An 18,404-nucleotide genomic window follows, 5' to 3' on the forward strand; every position below is an offset into this window, starting at 1 on the left:
TAAATAATAAAAATTTCTTCTGCATAAATTTAAATAAAAACAATTTCCGTCATATTTGCAGCCAGTACCGCAAAATTAAGATTTCTTCACTTCCCGGGGCTGCGTTACCGACTTGGCAGCAAAAAAAAGAATATTAAATAATTACATATATTTTTTTTTACATACACTATATCATATGTACATTGTAGATACACAGTAATTAATCCATCAATTGATTCATTTTAACTCTAACAAAAAAAAAAAAAAATAAAGTAACAATAAAATAAGTGTAACAGACGAACTTTCTCTCGGGCGACTCAACAATGTCCGTAATAATTCCGTACGTTTTATTAGTTAATTAAAACCTAATAAACCTAAGTTATTAAATATTAATAAAAATATTATAAAAAGAAAAAATTGAACCAAAGTATTTAAAATCTAAAATGATTTTATATTGAACGTGATTGTAAGTAATTTTATAAAAATAGTTAAATTTAATAAATTAATAATTAAAAAAAAAAAATCTTTTTCTTTCATAGTGTTGCTAGTTAATTAGTTGACCAGTTGCTAAATATTTACACAAATAAAAACATGCTTCAAGCAGTACGTTTGCTGACTGAATTAGCACGACCAGTTGATTACCGTCGTGATAATAGTGATATGGATTCACGGCAACAATCTCACCAAAATCAGCACCAGCAGAATCACCACCCGCAGCAGCTGACAGCGCCTGAAAATTCTATTTTATTCCGTGAAATTTACAAGAATGGTTGGCTGAGAAAAACAATTAAAACTGATAACAAAGAAACAAACCGTTATTGGGTCGCATTTTGTGTTCATGATGATGTCGAACCAAGACTTGAAGGATTTATTGATCAGAAACAGTCTACGACTCACTCGCCTGTCTGGGCAAGTTCGCTCAGGAATATCCAGCACTTGTCACCTACTTTGTGTGCTACTTCCAGACATGACTATGAGTTTTGTATTAACTTTGCTGATGATCGCGTTCTCAGACTCGCTGCACCAACTTACTCGGCCATGCTCGAGTGGGTTCAGATTATCACCAGGAAACTTACGGATATGAAGGTTTTGAAGCCCAAGGAAAATGTTTATTCAAGAGGGCCTGAGAGAATTGCTACTAGGGATCCTACTAGTCCGCTACCGCCACCACCTTTGCCTTCTGGGTAAGATTAATGCTTTTTTTTTTTTTTTTTACCAGAAAGTGGATTTGAGTATAAAGTTATTGGTACTCTTTCCATCATCAAAAAAATATTATTTTGTATAATTATATTAAGAATTTCATAGAAAATTTCATGAAATTTTTTCGACTACAAAATTTTGAAATTTAATGATTTTATTTAAAAAATTTATTAGGACCATCGCCTGTGGCAATTTCAAGAATTTCATAATTAATAGAAAATTATCAATTTAAAAAAATGCATCTATTTAGATTTGAAAATTTTTTATTTTTTTATTATTATTAAATTTTCCGTCTTTGTTATTACTCTAAGAATTAATCAATGTCTGCTAAATTAACGATCATTGATAATATAAAGACAAAGATTAACTTAAAAAAGTTATTATTTTAAACTCAAATCATCGCTTGTTAAAATTTAAACTCAAAATTAAGAAAAATTTCTATTTGTTTTTCTTGCAAATTTCTGTTGATACTAAGGTAAGTGTGGGTATTACTGTGGTTTTTTCGGTAGGTCTTACTTCAAAAGCATTATTATTAAATTTTTCAAAAATAACATATATATATATATATATATATATATATATATATATATATATATATATATATATATATATATATATATTTTTTAGACCAAAGTTTGACTCATTATTGACTCAAAAAAAAATCAAAAGTACGATAAACTAATATTTTCTTTAAATAATAAGCATTTAAAAAAAAAGTTCAGATGCATGTATTACTGTGGGCATAAAAGGAGCTTGTCTCTCTTACTGCGTGCCAATTACTGTAAATGACCCAATTACTGCGTGCTTATTACTGCGGATCAAATTCAATGATAAACAACTTCGGGATCATATAAGAAATTAATAAAATACATTTGAAAGATAATTTAAATTTAAACAATTTTTCTATTGGCGTATATAAAATATGTAAATTATTGATAGTGAAGTTCTCAAAATTATTAACTTTGGCGCTAGTTAAATTTTGTCCGATGAAAATATGAAAGAACTTTTCCAAAAAAAAATTTCTATTTTATTGTAAAAAATTTTTTCAAAAAAATCTAAATCTATAAAACTCAATAATTTTTGTTGATCAATTTCAAGCGATAAATGTAAAATTCAAACTTATCGCAAAGTTTAATTGTAGGCAAGTGTTTCTATTCTTTCTACATGATAAGAATCATTAGCTAATATCTTACCTTGAATTTTATCGATAAGATTATCAAGTGACCTATTTCTGATGGTTGGATTTAAATTTAAATGAATAAAAAATGAATTTTGGTAAAAAATTTCTGATGGATCTTCGACAAAAAATAACCTGAGTCTAATAAATTATTTCTTCCAGATCATGGATATCTCCATCCCCAAACGATCCACCTTCAGTTCCAAGTATTTCAAGCACCAGCACTCCGTCATCCTCATCATCAGTGTTGTCTGTCGAGCAGAATTCAACAATCTTCACCTTTGAAGACATAAGCCTTGATGAGCGTCGATCAAGACCAAGTCAATCGCGCCTGCGATCCCTGACCTCAAGTCCTCACATAATTCCAACACCTGCACCGGCACCAACACCCGCATCAAGTATCGATGATGACACCAGCTATGAGAACATATTCATGGCTTCTTCGTACCCAATACCAATCAGCATAACAGAAGAATCCCGCTCGAGTGACGTTCCAGTACCGACAATCCAAAGTACCATCAATCAAGAGCCATCAACTGATCAGTACGCAGCATTGATCGAGTGTCGCAGTTCAGGAACACCAGAACTGCATGTTCCAAGTGTCTCAAGTGACCCCAGTGCCTCAACATCAGCAATGTCTTCATTATCTGTTTCATCGTCATCTAGCTCATCGAATGGACGAACTGGACAAAGATCAATCTCTGGATCTTCTACAGCACCTGGTCCAAGTTTGCTTGCGTCTCCAGCACCCGGACCCAGTTCCCTAGCCTCCAATTTACCTGGACCAAGTCTCCTACCGCCTGCGTCCCCTGGACCCAATCACTTAGCCTCAACATCTGGACCAAGTCACATTTCTTCTAAATCCCCTGTTCCTAGTGCTCTACCCTCGAATCCCACTAGACAATTGACATTACGTGAAAAACAAATAGCCCAGCTAAAACGTGAGATGACCCATCGAGCTGGAGTTCGCTTACAACTTGGCAGACGTGATTGTAAAGATAGTATTGCTTTTGTTGATATATTTGGATCCATTTGGTATGTTTTGTCTTTTTTTATGAAATGTTAAATAGACTGACCATGTTCTTTTTTATAGGGTTGCTGGATGGAAGTGTCGTGAACACCCGCTGCTTTATAATGTCCTCCATGTTGGTGATATGGTGATAAGTGTTGCTGGAGTTATACCAAACGGAGCTAGCGCTATTCGGGATATTCTTAAGGGTATTACTACACCGAGGGTAAGTTTAAGTTAAGGCAGTAGAACCTCGGTAATTTAAACCTTGATAAGGTCAAAATTTTTAGGATAAATGAAGTTTTATATTAAACTTCTTATCAAAAATTAATTACGTGCAGTAGATTTATTTTATTTACAATTTTAAATTAAACTATCATTAATTCGTTGATGTTTTTAATACTATATAACGGCCGGCATAACAAGACAATTTTAGTATTTTTTAATGAAGATATAACGCATTCATTTGATAATTTTTTTTTTTTATTGATTCTCGTATTGGTAACTTAAATATCAATTTAGCAAAGTTTATTTTCATGAATTAAACAATTGGTAAGACATTTAATCTAAAAATTATATCTTCCCTCCAGTACCTAGGCAATTTATGTATTAATAACACGCTGTGAATAAAATGGCGACTGAGCGCTTAATAAAAGTACCCGAACAAAGCCGAACAGAACCGAGCGGCTAAACTTCAAGTATTCTTAAATATTTCAATGAGACGAATACAAATAGAAATATTTTTTTGATATTAACAAAAAAAATATAAAAAATTTCGGAAACAAAAAAATCAGGTAGTAACTGAAAAAAAAAATAATAACCGTGAATAAAATTATTATAGTCTGGGTATTAAAGGGTTAATATTAAAAATTGACTATTTAATTTAAAAAAAAAATTTTTGAATGTAACCTAACTTTCTTAACTCATACGTATGGCTAAATAGTACACGGAAAGAACAAGATTTCACTGGATAAAATTTCAAATTATACTCAGTAACATCTGTAGTGAAATTTTTTTTAGATAGTAGCTAGTATAATCCAGATTATACTGAGTGATATCTAGATTATACTCATTGTAATCTCCCGTTTCTCCCAGTAAAATCTTGGATTATACTCTGTATAATCTTGGATTATACTCTGTATAATCTTGGATTATACTCTGTATAATCTTGGATTATACTCTGTATAATCTTAAACTTTGATTTACTAAAAAAAAAAAAATTTTTTTTTTTTTTTTGAAATTTCACAGTGGCTATTCATTCCTCTGATAACTTTACAATTAATGTTTTGACTTATCGAGGTTCTACTGTAAAATAAATTTTTACTTATAATTATCGACAATAATGAAGTAATCGAAATTTGATGTCAGGTTGAAGTGATAGTCCGCCGTCTACCTTATGCACGTGCAATGATACTAACTAAACGTACGGATAATGAGGACTTTGGATTAGAGGTTAATGGTAATGAATTATCAGGCGTTAGTGGTGTTGCATTGACTGCTGGACTATCACCTCTCGCTGATGCTACTGATCCCACAGCACCGAGTGGATCTAACACTACCTGGACTATTACTGAGGTCAATAATCGCCCTTTGAATATGTTTGACAGCTGTGCTAGTGATCGGTTGAAAGCTATCGGTCGAGATATTTCTATTGTTGTACAACCCACTGATCTTATTGCATCATTACGCAATAAATTACGTGCAATGCGTAGCTATAAGAATTTTATTTTACAGTGATATTTTATTTTTGACAAAAGGTTTTTTCTTTTTGGGAGCTTATTTTGTTTTAGTTTTAGGATTATTAATATTTTTTGATTATTTTTATTACTCCAAACAAAGTTAATTTTTTATCTTCTTTTAAATCAAGACCAGTAGCGTTTATAGACTCTATTATAATTAATTGTGAGAGTAATTATTCATTCGTAAAATGATTAATTGAATTTTGTTGAAATTGTGAAGAAAATTATTTTGTTACATACATCTTTAAGGTATTTTTTTTTATCTTCACAAAATTTGAACCATTAAATATTTTTTAGATTTGGTCCAGCATGACAAAAATATTTATCTTGAAAGGTTGACTTTCGTTAAACAAATTTATTCATTTAGAAGAAAAAATAATTTTTTTTGACTAAAATTTTAATCGAATTTTTTTTTTTAATTTTCGCTTTAGGATTAAAAATAAAAAAAAAATTGAAAGTTAATTCTACGATACTGAAATTGGGTAAATTATTTTTAAAAAATTGCATTTATAATTTTTTAGAGTTTCTAAAAATGAAATTTTTTATGTATAAATATAAATTTTTAACGAAAGTCAATTTTTTGGAGAAAGTATTTTGTATCACATAATATCAGTATAAATTGATTTTTTTATATTTTATTTTTCAAATTACAAAAATTTAATATTAAATATATGATTACATTTTTTTGTAATAGATGCACAAAAAAACACCGCTGAATTTTGAGAATAATTTGTGATGATACAAATTGAAGAAATTAAAAAAAAAAAATATTTAGCGACGAATTTTTATCAAAAATTTATCATACTGAAATCAGCAGACATCTGTCAAATTTTTTAATTTTTATAATAAAAAAAAATTTTTTTTTAATTTCCGCTTATAATTTTTTTAAATTTAAAAATCAGAATGGTGTATTTTTAAGCATAAATTACAAAAAATTTCTAATTATGGAACAAAATTGATGTTTCACTCTAATTTTGCGATGGAGCGCAAAATTTTCTTTCCAATATACGGGAATAAAAAATTTGGTAGCTAGCTATTGGTATTTAATTTAAAAGAACAAGCTTTTATTTTTTTATAAAGTTTATTTATTGAAAAAAAAATTATTTAAATTATCAACATAAATTGATAAATCGAGTAGTGCATTTATTGTCAATTATTTTCTTTTTCACTGAAACAATTAGGAGTAATTGAATGTGCATAAAATAATAATAAATAAAAAATAAGCGTATCCTGTGATAATTTATACAAACATATAATTATTAAAATTATATAATTATGAGTAAACAAAGTTATGATTATTATATTATATTAATTATAAATTATTAATAGTTATAAGTTATAATGAAGATAAAATCACATTATAAACAGTATAATTATACAATAATAGTAACAATTATGATTATGACATTATTCAAAAATATACACATTATATATTGCAATGTTTTATTTACATTATAAAACACAATATTGTTATTAGTTAATATCATTAATATTTAATTAATAGCGTCAGTCTTATGTGAAGAACTAAATTAATTAAAATATTAACACTACATATTATTTAACCATTTAAAAAATACTATTGTATTTATATTCAATTAGAATTTTTTAAGTCAATTGAGAAAATTGAAAGATATTTTGTTTTTATTAGATATCTTAGCATTTCAGTTTTTAATTTGAAAGGAATTTAGTAATTGGTTAGTTTTACGGTATAAAATTATTTAACTTATAAAATTATTATTTAGAATTTGTTTTTAATAATTACATATTTTATTTTGACGTTCATCAGAAATAGAATAATTTAAAAAAAAATTATTTTTTTTTATTTAAAAAAAAAATTATTTTTTTTTATTTAAAAAAATTATTTTTTTTTAAAAAAAAAAAAAAATTTTTTTTTTTTTTTACTTACACCAAAAATTTATTTTTACAAATTTTCATCATAGTAGTAAATTTGTTGTAAAATATAATAAAAATGTTAATGTAAAAAAAAACCAGGTGGCCGTAAAAATAAACAATTACCTAAAATTCTCATAAAATTAAAATTTTAATTATAATTAAACTAAAATAACAAATTACAGTTCAAAATTTCTAAAAATTAATCTCAAATTTTAAATTTTATTATAGAATTGTAAAAAATTTTACAATTCGTGTTTTGATTAAATTTTTCCAAGAATTCAAAACCCAAAAAAAATCTTTGAAGTTTATTTTTAAAAATAATTTGATATTTAAAAATTCAAAATCAGTTCTTGGATATAAAATTTAGTAAACAAAAAATCTTTCAATTAATCTTTATCAGCATTGAATTTCGTTAAGAACAAAGTTTAAAAATCTATTTTTGAGTATAATCTATATAGAAATGAAAAATAAATTGACTAAATAATAATAAAAATAATAATAGCAACAAATTACCAATCCAACGATTGTGTTGATTGATAAGTTGGACTATTGTCAGTGTAAAAATTAGAAAACCATTTTCTATAAGAAGAAATGGTGTGATCTTCTTTAACAAGTTTTGGATTTTTTTGATATTTTTTATAGTTCCAAACAGCAATATCACGTTCAAACATAAAAGATTCACCCCAAAATATTATTTTAGCATATGGACTCAACAATAATGGTGAATATACATAATGTGTAACTCGTTGTTTTAATGGCTCTAATGGTGTAACTGTTTGTAATATACACACCGGACCAAATGTTGTATCTAGGAATAATTCTACGTAAGCCGGTCCTATTTGTTCTACCTTTACGTTCATGTTAATAATTGACCATTTTTCAAATAATACTAAACTATGATGTAAATTTATAGCTGCACAATGTTTTTTACTTTGGTTATTAATATTATTGTTTTTATTATTACCATTAATATTAATATTGTTAATGTGCAATTTAACATCGTTAACAATTTGTTGATTTTTGTTACCGCTAAAATCATCAATGTACTTTGAGGATTGATGACAGCGCCATCCAGTCCCGGTCCATGAATGACGGATTATTTTTGATGGAAGGGTTTTTTTTATTTTCGCTGGACCGTGTACTGCATTAAGATGTGCCCAATCTGCCCCGTTTTCTGGTATATCCTGAAATTAAAGATTAATTTTTTATTTTTATTACTAAATGCAGTAGTATGAGTGTAGAAAAATTTTTAATTACTGCTCCACGCTTATTAACATTTATTTTAAACGATTTTGGGAGTAAATTTATAAAAATGTATTATTCTTGGTATTATAACATAAAAGTACTATTATTTTACTCTTTTACATTGAAAAATAAAAAACAAAACTTGAATAATGATGGTAATTAGTAGATAGAAAACCTATCAAATTTTTTGAGAAGCTAATAATAAAAAAAAATTATTTTTAATAAAAAATAGAACAATTTAATAAATTATATTTTTAATATTTTGTTAAAAATAATTTTATTCATATTAATATCTGTAAGACAACTCAAATTCTAATTGTTAGCTTCTCAAATTTAATTTAAGTAATTTATAAAAATAAAATAGACTTCAGAATTTGAATTTGCGCGCGCAAGCGCGCGCCTGAATTTGAAATTTGCATATATTTCTATGCTTTGATATATTTGACCAATCACGTTATGAATAGTTTGCTTACATGATATATTTTCATATTTTTCATCTAAATTATAAAAGTCGATTTTTTAATAACTAAATTATGACAAAAAATATTTTTAAAAAATTAGATAAGTAATATTAAAAATTTTCTCCATGTGAAATTTTTTCTTTTTTTTTTAAACTAAAATTCAAATTTGCGGGCGCATAAATTTAGGATTTGCATATATTTTTATGCTTATGATATATTCGACCAATCACGTTACGAATGGTTTGCTTACATGATATATTTTCATATTTTTCATTTAAATTATAAAAGTGGAAATATTGAAATTTAAAATAAGCTGATTTTAAACTATTAAATCACATTTAAAACAAAGTTTAATTTGATTTGTGCTAAAATTTACATTCAACTCAAAATTGGTTATATAAACTGTTTTAAATTTAATCTTAGATTTAAATCGGTTAATGCATTGAAAATAAAGTTAATTTAAATTTCATTTTTATACCTTCGATGTATAAATTGAAGAGAATAATTTTGCGTAAATATTTAGCAAGATTGATTTCTGATTCGAAAAAATTTCACTTGGTAATTTTCATATATTATTCGTGATAACGTGTTTTTTTAGGTTTATTACGATCTATTTAAAACTTCTTATTCATTTATGTAAAATTATTTTTACATTTTTCTTACAAAAGAAAAAAAATTAGAATGGTTTAATAATTAAAGAAATTTTTATCTCTTTTGAAAAAATATCTCAAAAGTTCTCAGTTTAATAGTAAATTAGTAAAAAAAAAAAATTAATTTTGACTTACTTGAATGTGACAACTGACATGAAAATCATTTCGTCCTTGAAACCGCCAAGATCCATCACTAATTTGAGGAATCGGTTCTAATTCCCATTCAGGATCGGATAATTCCGCATGATACCAGACAAAAATAATCCCGTTAACTTCTCGACAATGCCATGCTTTTGTTTCCATTCGTGATGGATCTAAACATTTAAAATCTCAATCAGTAATAAGCTTAGATAATATTTACATGGAAAAAAGAAAAGTGGAAAAATTTAATTTGTAAATAGGATTTATTACAGTTTTAAATACCAACCAAGTCCTTTGAGTGTGAACTTGTAAAATATTTTTCATATAAGTTGCATTAAAAATGCTAGTTTCAATTTTTATTTCAAGAATAATTAAGAAATTGATAAGGTAAAGTAAAGTACCTACCCGTGTAACAAAAAATTGTCCCAAAAATGTTCCAAGCTTGGGACATCCAAACGTGACACAATTTGGGACAATTTTAGGACATCTTAGAAATAAACAGAAATTAAAAAATAGTGCATTTAAGTAATTTCTCGTCAATTTTACGTATTTTGATGAAAATTTTCAGAATAATTCTTCAATTTTACTACAATTTTAAACGTTTATTAAATGATTTAAGAAAAAAAAATTTATTTTTGCACAGCTGTAAATTTGTCTAGGAATTGATGGATAAAACATTTATTAACCATTTTTGGGACAATTTCCTTAAATTGTCCTTATAATTTTAGGACATGTTTGGGACATTTTAAAAATATTTTTAGAACTTTTTCAAAATATTTTGAAGACAATTTTGAACGTTTTTTAAATGATTTTTAAATGATTTTAAGGAAGACAATTTATTTTTGCACGAAAATTGGATAAAAATTTTTAGGACATTTTTTGGACTTTTTTGGAACAATTTTGGGACATTTTAAAAATATTTTCAGAACATTTAAAAAAATTTTCATTCATTAATGTTACGATAAATCCATGACCGTGCAATAATAAATTGTCTCTCTTTAAATCATTTTAAAAACGTTAAAAATTGTTGTGGAAATATTTTTAAAATTTACAAAAATCATATAAAAACTATATATAAATCAGTTTATGTCTTTGCAAAAAATATGTACTATTTAGAAAAGAATATTTCATTAGGTGGTACAATTTTTTTTACTTAAAATTTTTGAGTCAACTTTTGAGTTAACATAAATATAATTGTTTTGATTTATAATTAAAAATTCTTACAGAAATCAATTACAATTTTAATGATGTTTCAATCCTTGGTATTGGGAATATTTTTTTACAATATTTGAGTCTCAACGCAAAATTTTGATTTTAAAGATTTTTTTTGGCTGGGTTGAAACAAAAAAAAAAAACAGCAAGAATAGTGAGAAAATTTTCAACCAGTTGCCATTTTTTTAGAAATTAAAATTTTAAAAATTCCGTACGTGTGTTCTTTTTTTTTCTTTTCAAAAGCAATTTTTTCACTCAGTGTACTGTTTCAGTTATTAACTAATATGGATTTCTCAACAAAAAACTGTTGAAAAATAAAACTAATTGAAAGTTTCAAGTTTCATGCAAATAAAAATAAATAAATAAATAAAACAAATAAAATTACAATCAAAACTGTAAAATTTGGCATTTTCAAATATCATTGCATTAAAGCAAGATAGAATCTTAACAGTAAAAAATCAACGCAATTTTTGTGCTAAATACAGTCGATAAAAAATTTTTGTTGAAATTCAATAAAAAAAAATGACAAACTTTCTGTTATTTTAACACAAAAAATTTGTAACACAAAAACAATATTTTTTACTGTATTAATTATTACAGTGTAAAGTGTAATCCTTCCAGTTTTTTCTACTAAGGACCTGCTTTTACATTAAAAACTATAATTTTTCCACTTTTCTTTTTCCCCGTAATTAAAGATAAATTACCTGTTTTCGAGTAAGGAATACTTTTACATTTTCCCTCGCCATTAAATGTCCAATGATGAAACGGACATTCGATGCAATCGCCTTTAACTTTACCACCTTCTGCCATATTAGCTCCCAAGTGTGGACAATATGCATCGACGATACTAACTTTACCTTTTTGAGTTCTATTAAATTCATATTTTTATGTAAATATACAAAATTTTTATATTTTTTATATTTATAATGAGATTATTTGTGTATTGTAAAATTTTTTACCTGAACACTGCAAAATTTTCACCAAGCGCGCTGACATGTTTGACTTGTCCCTTAGCTAATTCAGAACTTTCAAGAATTCCAAACCATCCGTTTGGATAAACTGGCGGCAAGTCACCAATTTTACGTCTTTTGAAATATTTTCCGCGTTCAAGTACGAATTTTGAAGTCTGAAAGACATATTTTAGTATTTAATCCTGAATTTTTTTTTTTTTTTCAGTTTGCAAACTGAAAAAAATTTTCTTAAAAAATTAATTTTAACAAATTAAATTGTAGTGTACCGAACACTTTATTATTCGCTTCTCCATAAATTTAATCTCGTCATAAAAAAAAATGATTTTTTTTTCTCAATTAAAAAATAGTAATAAATTAAGAACCGCTTTATGTCCCGTAATTACAATTCAATTTATCGGTAAATTTTAAAGAAAATTTCTTTTTGTACAATTCGTTTTTACACTAAAAAAAATGATTAAATTTGCCCGGAAAATTAGCAAATTTAGGAAAAAACTTGAGGTACTTGTTTATATAATTTTTTAATCAATTTTTCGATAGAAAATTAATCAAGTTTTTTTTTTTTTTTTTTATATAGATTTGCAAAATTATAGTACGTTGATTAATTTACTACGGGCTTTTTAAGGTTTCTCAGGAAAATCTGGAGAAAACTTAGCGGAACTCTGTCAAACTAGTTTCCCAAAGACGATATCACAGTGACAGCTCTGGAAAATTATTATAGAGTCTTAAAATAGTCTTAAAATAATCTTAAATTTGTCTTAAAAAATTTTAAAATAGTTTTAAAAATATCTTAAAATAATTAAAAAAAATCTTAAAATTGTCTTAAAAAATCTTAAAATAGCCTTAAAAAATCTTAAAATAGTTAAAAAAAAAAATCTTAAAATAGTCTTAAAAAATTTTTTAAAAATTTTTTCGATACTATTTTAAGATGAGCTAACAGCGACAAAGCCCGGAAACATAAAAACGAAGCGTCTTAAAAAAGTCTTAAAATTGTCCGATAATAAGTTTTCAACAATTTCAAATTCAATTTAAAAAGAGCGTACTCAAAAATCGTCTAAAAATTAATTTTTATAACAAATTCGAGAACCAAATTTCAATAATCTGCTCTCGGAATTTTTTTTTTTTAATTCTTAAAAAAGTCTTGAAATAGTCTTGGTTTGTGATAAGTTGTTTAAGATCTTAAACCAACGACTATTTTAAGACAATTTTAAGACGATTTTTTTAATTATAATTTCACGAAACTTTACTAATTTTCTATTAAAAACCGGCTAAAATTCTTATTGGAAAAAAATACTAATAAGCTTAAAACGTCACACTTTTATTAAATTTGTACAATTTAAAATTTAATCCATATAAAAAAAAATGCTTCCATTTATTATTAAACACATTCAATGTCACGTATCAAATATTCAATTTCTTTGGAAATTTACTTAACTTTCGAAGTACTTTATTAAAGTTATAGTTTCAGCAAAAATATACAATATAGGGGAGAAGGGAGTCAATTGAACCATTCGAATTAAAAAATTGAAAAAATTGAAAAAACGCTTCATGCTCTTAGAATTAGATTCTAATATGTTAAACTTGAATATGATCAAAATTTGAAATCATTGCGATTAATAAATTTTGAAAAATTGAGATTTTTTTATTTTTAGGCATGTAAACTTTTTTTTCGGCTGGTGACAAATTGTTTAATAATATTTCAATTTTTGAATTAATTGATAAAGTTTGAATTGTAGTCGTTCTATATACTTATACTTTATAATCCTCAACTTTGTTTATAGTGATATAATAGTTTATTTATTTATTATTTACTATTAATTGTTATAAAATTATATGGGGTCAATTGAACCAGCAGTCCCGGGGACGATTGAACCATACGGAGAAGCATGGGACATGCGCGCGCATCTTGACTCTACGTGAAAAAACTCAGGGAAATAACCTAACAATTTGATGAACTGAATTTATAATGAAAATTATTTTTAAATTGATTTTTAATTTATTTAATATAATATCTGTGCATTAAAATGATGCAACGGTAATATTACTAAGTAACAATTAATATATTATTTATTAAAAGTTCGGGTTTTGAGTTTTAAATATTATTGGTTCAATTGACCCCAAGCAGTGGTTCAATTGCCCCCAAGCGGGGGTCAATTGAACCATTCGATGCGTTTGGATAAATTAATAATTTTTAAAAATTCACGTTGTTTATTGACTAATTTATGTATTGATAATGATAGTAGACATAATAAACTATCATTCCAAGAAAAAAAAATTATTATTTAGTTTTAATTCGAATAGTAAAAAAATTACTAAACTTTTTTTGGTTCAATTGACCCCTCTCTCCCCTAAAATTTATATCATTACCTTCTTTTTAAATAAATTTTAAAAGAAATAATTTTTACAAAAATTTCTTAGATATTTTTTTCTTGTTTCGACAATAATTTCGAGTTTCCTTTCAAATTTTTTCCGATACATTTGTTGATATTTTATTAATATTTCAACCAATTTTTAATTGTTGAATAAAACCCGTTTTAATTCCTTCATCAATAAAAAGTAATAATTTTAAAATGAATTTTTGGTAAAAATTTCATGAATAAAAATAAAAAAAAGTTCTTACCTGTATATAGTTAATTTTCCGGAAAAATAAGAAGTAAACCAAAAATCCTGCGAGTACACCGATAACCCATTCAATCATATTGTCGCTAAAACAATAGAATTAAAAAGCTAAAAGAAAAATCGCTTGATAAAAATCAAATATCCGATGTTCTTAACAATCCAATGAACTTACGGCAAACTAAACTGATTTGAAAATGACGTTGTCTTTTATACCCAACAAGGGAAGCTAATAGATGTGTTTTAGTAAATTTTACCTTACGTTTGGCTGTAAAAAAATTTTTCCATTAAAAAAAGATAAAAATAGGTCTCGGTTTTTTGGTATACGTGATAGTAAACACGTAAGTATGTTAAGCGATCGTTTATTATGTAGTCACTTTGAGATGTATTCTTCAAATATGCACATCCACCAAGTAAACTGTCAGAGATTCTTATTTATCCCTACTTAAGTGAATTTTTTTCGTCTTAACATCCATAATACATACTTCGGACATAAATCCATTTATTATCAATATCTTTCTGCCTCAGCGCTTTTATCTCATCTCTTGACCGATCTCTTGCCTCATTAACATCTACTGAAACGTACACGCCGTAACTTACATTGCATTTTAACGATTTTATCGAGCGCTTCATCTTTGACTGAATTTAACGAAAAGTATTTTTTTTTTTTAACTGGAAATGAAAAAACAATAAAACAAAAATAATTACAGGCGGTTTTTTTTAATTTCGGAAGTCGTTGATTATTTTTTATTAATACAATTAAAAAAAAAAATTTTTTTTTTTAAGTTTTAGCCTTGAAAAAATAATTAAGATTCTAAAACTAATTACGATTTTTATTAATGTCAATTTAATTGAAATAAAAGAAGTTTATTGATTGTGGTTGTGAGTAAAAAGTTATAAAAATATTATTTTATCAAAGAAGTTCAACATTATTATTTTTTCAAACATCATTATTCATGAATAATGCATTTTTGGAGAATTTTGGATGATAATACTTTTAATTATTCATGAAAAATACAAGACTGTTGATTATTGTACAAATTAAAGATTAATTTTAGTATTTTTAATGAATAGAAGATTTAATATTTACTTATACTACGAAAAAGTTTGTATAGGATTACTCTATATATCTTTCGTAGACGTAAGCTTAATACGGGTTTAGGAATTTATATAATCCGTACGGAAACAAAAAGATTTTATAAACCCATTAGAAGTAATGAGAAACACGTATCACATAGAATTATCACAATTAAAAAGTGTCGTGATTTAAAAGTATTTGCAAACAAAATTGGATTAAATCTTAAGTAGCACTAGAAAATAGGAGAATAATTATAAGATTGTATTATTGGAGATCTATAGTATTACTAGCTGTTGCCCGCTGGGCACTTTATAGAATTATAGTTTTAGATCTAGACTTTAAGGGGTTATATCCCCACTTGTAATTTTGAAAAAATCGAAATTTTTTTTTTTTTTGCATATTTTGAATGTATATATATTCGAGAATATTGTCTGTAAATTTCAAAGTAATCCGGTAAATAGTTTCGGAGTAATGAGCGTATTTGTAAAGACGTCTCCGAGCGTTTGAAAGTAGGCGGAACCGTAAATTTAAATAATAGCTAAAACTTTAAATGCGTTTTTCTTGAAACGATGTTTTCAAAGTCTGTGAGGAATATTTCTCCGAAACGGCTTGACCGATTGACTTGAAATTTTCACAGGATCTTCTTAGATACTTTTGTCAGGTAATGATCGAAGGAATAAAGTTTCTGATAAAAATTTCGATTTTTTAAGTCACTTTAAAGTGTAAATTTTCGTGCAAAAAAAGGTTTTTTTTGTTGGGAAACCGCCATTTTGTCTAAAATCAAAATTTTGACTATTTCTTCGATCATTACCTGTATTTATCTATCCTAAAAGTAATCTTTTTGGTTTTTTTTATTCCAAATAATTTGGATCAGAGATATCTTCCTCACCGCCAGACACCTTTTTGGTGGAGGACCTTCAGGAGATCTTCTACAGGAACGACGGAACCCAATATTTTTATTGATAAAATATGAATTCTTAGAATACGTTAAATTCGCTAAATATTCATATATTTTATGTATATATTCAATAAAAAGCCTCTCCAGAAAAAATTAACTAAAAAACACATTTTTTCGAACTTACAAGTGGATATAACCCCTTAAATTCAATTGGAGTATTATTTTGATTTACACTGGTTCCACATTCCATCGAATCGGAAGTAGAATTTATTGAAATCCGTATTGAGATGATCTCTACATGACAAATAAAAGATCCTTACCAAATTTGCAGCTTTTTGAAGCTATATTTTAAAAATTAAGATTTTTTATTGTTAACACCCACCCCGCGATCTTTATTGGAGGTGATTCGGTGAAAAATCCGTTCTTAGATCATTTTTGTATCACATGTAGACGAATTCTATTAAATTTGGAGTCTATAGGAGCTATAGCTTGGAAATTAAATAAGTTCATTGTTAATACCTACCCCTGCAATCCTCTGTGGGGTGAGATATCGTAAAATTCATTGATAGATTATTTCTACATCTCTCACAGAAGATTCCTACCAAATTTGAAGTCGATAGGAGCTATCGTTTAAAAACGAGAATTTTACTATTTTTTATTATTTCTTCTGACTATTATTTTTATAACTTATCAAAGATTGGTACATATTATTATATTAAAATTGTTAACTTTTTTTAATTTTTAATAAGTATAGAAAAATACTATTTTCATAAAATAATCATTGTTATTTTTTTTTTTAAATAAATAAAATTAATAACTATAATATTACACCTGACGTACATTAAACTTTTCAAATTTTTCAGCGCATGCGCGTCTCATACTTTTTTCGCGGTTCACAAAACTTGGGTTGTTGCCATAGCTTTATTAACGTATCCCTATCTCGGCTAAAGTCTGGTAAATTTTTCATTACTTATTAATAAATATTTGTGAAACTGTGTGGTAATTATCAATGAAATTATTTTTTAAAAATTGTTTAGTTGTTAGTTAACGTTACTCTAGTTTTTTAAAAAGATCCTAAGAAAAGTTTCTGAGATATAAAAATGTTTGTAGGTAAACTTTTGGATATCCCGTATACCGTAATGTATAAGAGCGTTCAAAACTTAAACTTTGAAATTAAATATCTCTGAAACTAGATGGTCAAAAATTTTCAAATTGCGCCAATCAATGCAGAATTATATGAACATTAATCTGCCAAAATTAAAAAAAAATCATAAGAAAACTACTCTGGCGAGGATACTACCTTAAAATGATTTTAAACTTGTGAAAAAATTAAAAGTAAATGTACTCTAATACGAAATTAAGAAATTGTCAGGTCTAGAAGTATATGTTTCAAATATATCAAATAAAAGAAGAATATGTAATCTTACCCACGTGTTAACATGAAGAAAATAATAAAAATATAAATAAAAACAGAAAAAATTAAAAATACAAGTTAGTTGCTCAGTGGCCGACGGACGTAAAAATACTGAGTTGTGAACAGGAGTTTCTTCGGTAGCTTGTCTTTCCTCTTCTTAAAATTCCTTTTTTAAAATTTTTTTTATTTTTAATCCTTCCTTTAATTTACATTTATTTTAGTTTTCTTATTTCGTCTTCTCAATTTTTATTTCACTTTCATTATCCGTCGTTCTCTCTTACTCGTTTGTACTATTAGCTGTATACATATATATATGCCTATATACATATATCTCGATTGACAAGTTATCGTGTGGTGTTATTTCTTAGTCTCCTGTCTGGAGTCTCCCATTCGGCTCTCTTGTTTCGTGTTCACGAATATTAAATAAATATAAAAAGAATGAAGACAAAATGATCAAGAAGATTATTACAAAGAAAAAAAGTTCCTTAAAGTTACGAAGTCGACAAACATGTATTACTACAGGTGTATATATAACAACATGTTACCAAATATGAATAACAACAATGATAACAATAACCGTTATATATATTATTATTGGTGGCTTGTTTATTAGTCGGTTTTTTCGCTACTGTGCGGTTATGAAATAGTCATCTTCTATTAGAGTTCATGATTTTTAATTTCCCACTGAGAAAATTGAAAATTTTCAAAAACTAGAATTCAAATT

At 26.3% G+C, this 18,404-nt stretch overlaps 2 protein-coding genes across 4 annotated transcripts; one reads left to right on the forward strand and one right to left on the reverse strand.

The window, feature by feature from the left end:
- Positions 1–220: 220 nt before the first annotated feature.
- Positions 221–17,476, forward strand: LOC141525169 (uncharacterized). Of its 2 annotated transcripts, none has more exons than XM_074239541.1 (5): positions 221–445; positions 519–1,163; positions 2,519–3,391; positions 3,450–3,591; positions 17,377–17,476. In XM_074239541.1, the coding sequence occupies exons 2-5, from the start codon at positions 571–573 to the stop codon at positions 17,404–17,406; spliced, it is 1,638 nt and encodes a 545-aa protein (XP_074095642.1). In that variant the 5' UTR covers positions 221–445; positions 519–570; the 3' UTR covers positions 17,407–17,476. The 2 variants fall into 2 exon arrangements, with proteins under 2 accessions (XP_074095642.1, XP_074095641.1); XM_074239540.1 differs by lacking the exon at positions 17,377–17,476 and adding an exon at positions 4,734–6,327 and having other exon boundaries at positions 222–445.
- Positions 7,112–14,601, reverse strand: Nvd (cholesterol 7-desaturase nvd). 2 transcript variants are annotated; one of them, XM_074239609.1, is made up of 6 exons: positions 14,466–14,601; positions 14,295–14,379; positions 11,666–11,832; positions 11,411–11,574; positions 9,489–9,667; positions 7,112–8,181 (listed from the first exon to the last, which is right to left on the reverse strand). In XM_074239609.1, the coding sequence occupies exons 2-6, from the start codon at positions 14,370–14,372 to the stop codon at positions 7,507–7,509; spliced, it is 1,263 nt and encodes a 420-aa protein (XP_074095710.1). In that variant the 5' UTR covers positions 14,373–14,379; positions 14,466–14,601; the 3' UTR covers positions 7,112–7,506. The 2 variants fall into 2 exon arrangements, with proteins under 2 accessions (XP_074095710.1, XP_074095709.1); XM_074239608.1 differs by lacking the exon at positions 14,466–14,601 and having other exon boundaries at positions 14,295–14,459.
- Positions 17,477–18,404: the final 928 nt, after the last annotated feature.

Source organism: Cotesia typhae, unplaced genomic scaffold (assembly GCF_013202065.1).
Source record: "Cotesia typhae breed Kobodo isofemale line unplaced genomic scaffold, CoteBio_Ctyphae contig_26, whole genome shotgun sequence".
Classification (NCBI taxonomy): Eukaryota; Metazoa; Arthropoda; class Insecta; order Hymenoptera; family Braconidae; genus Cotesia; species Cotesia typhae.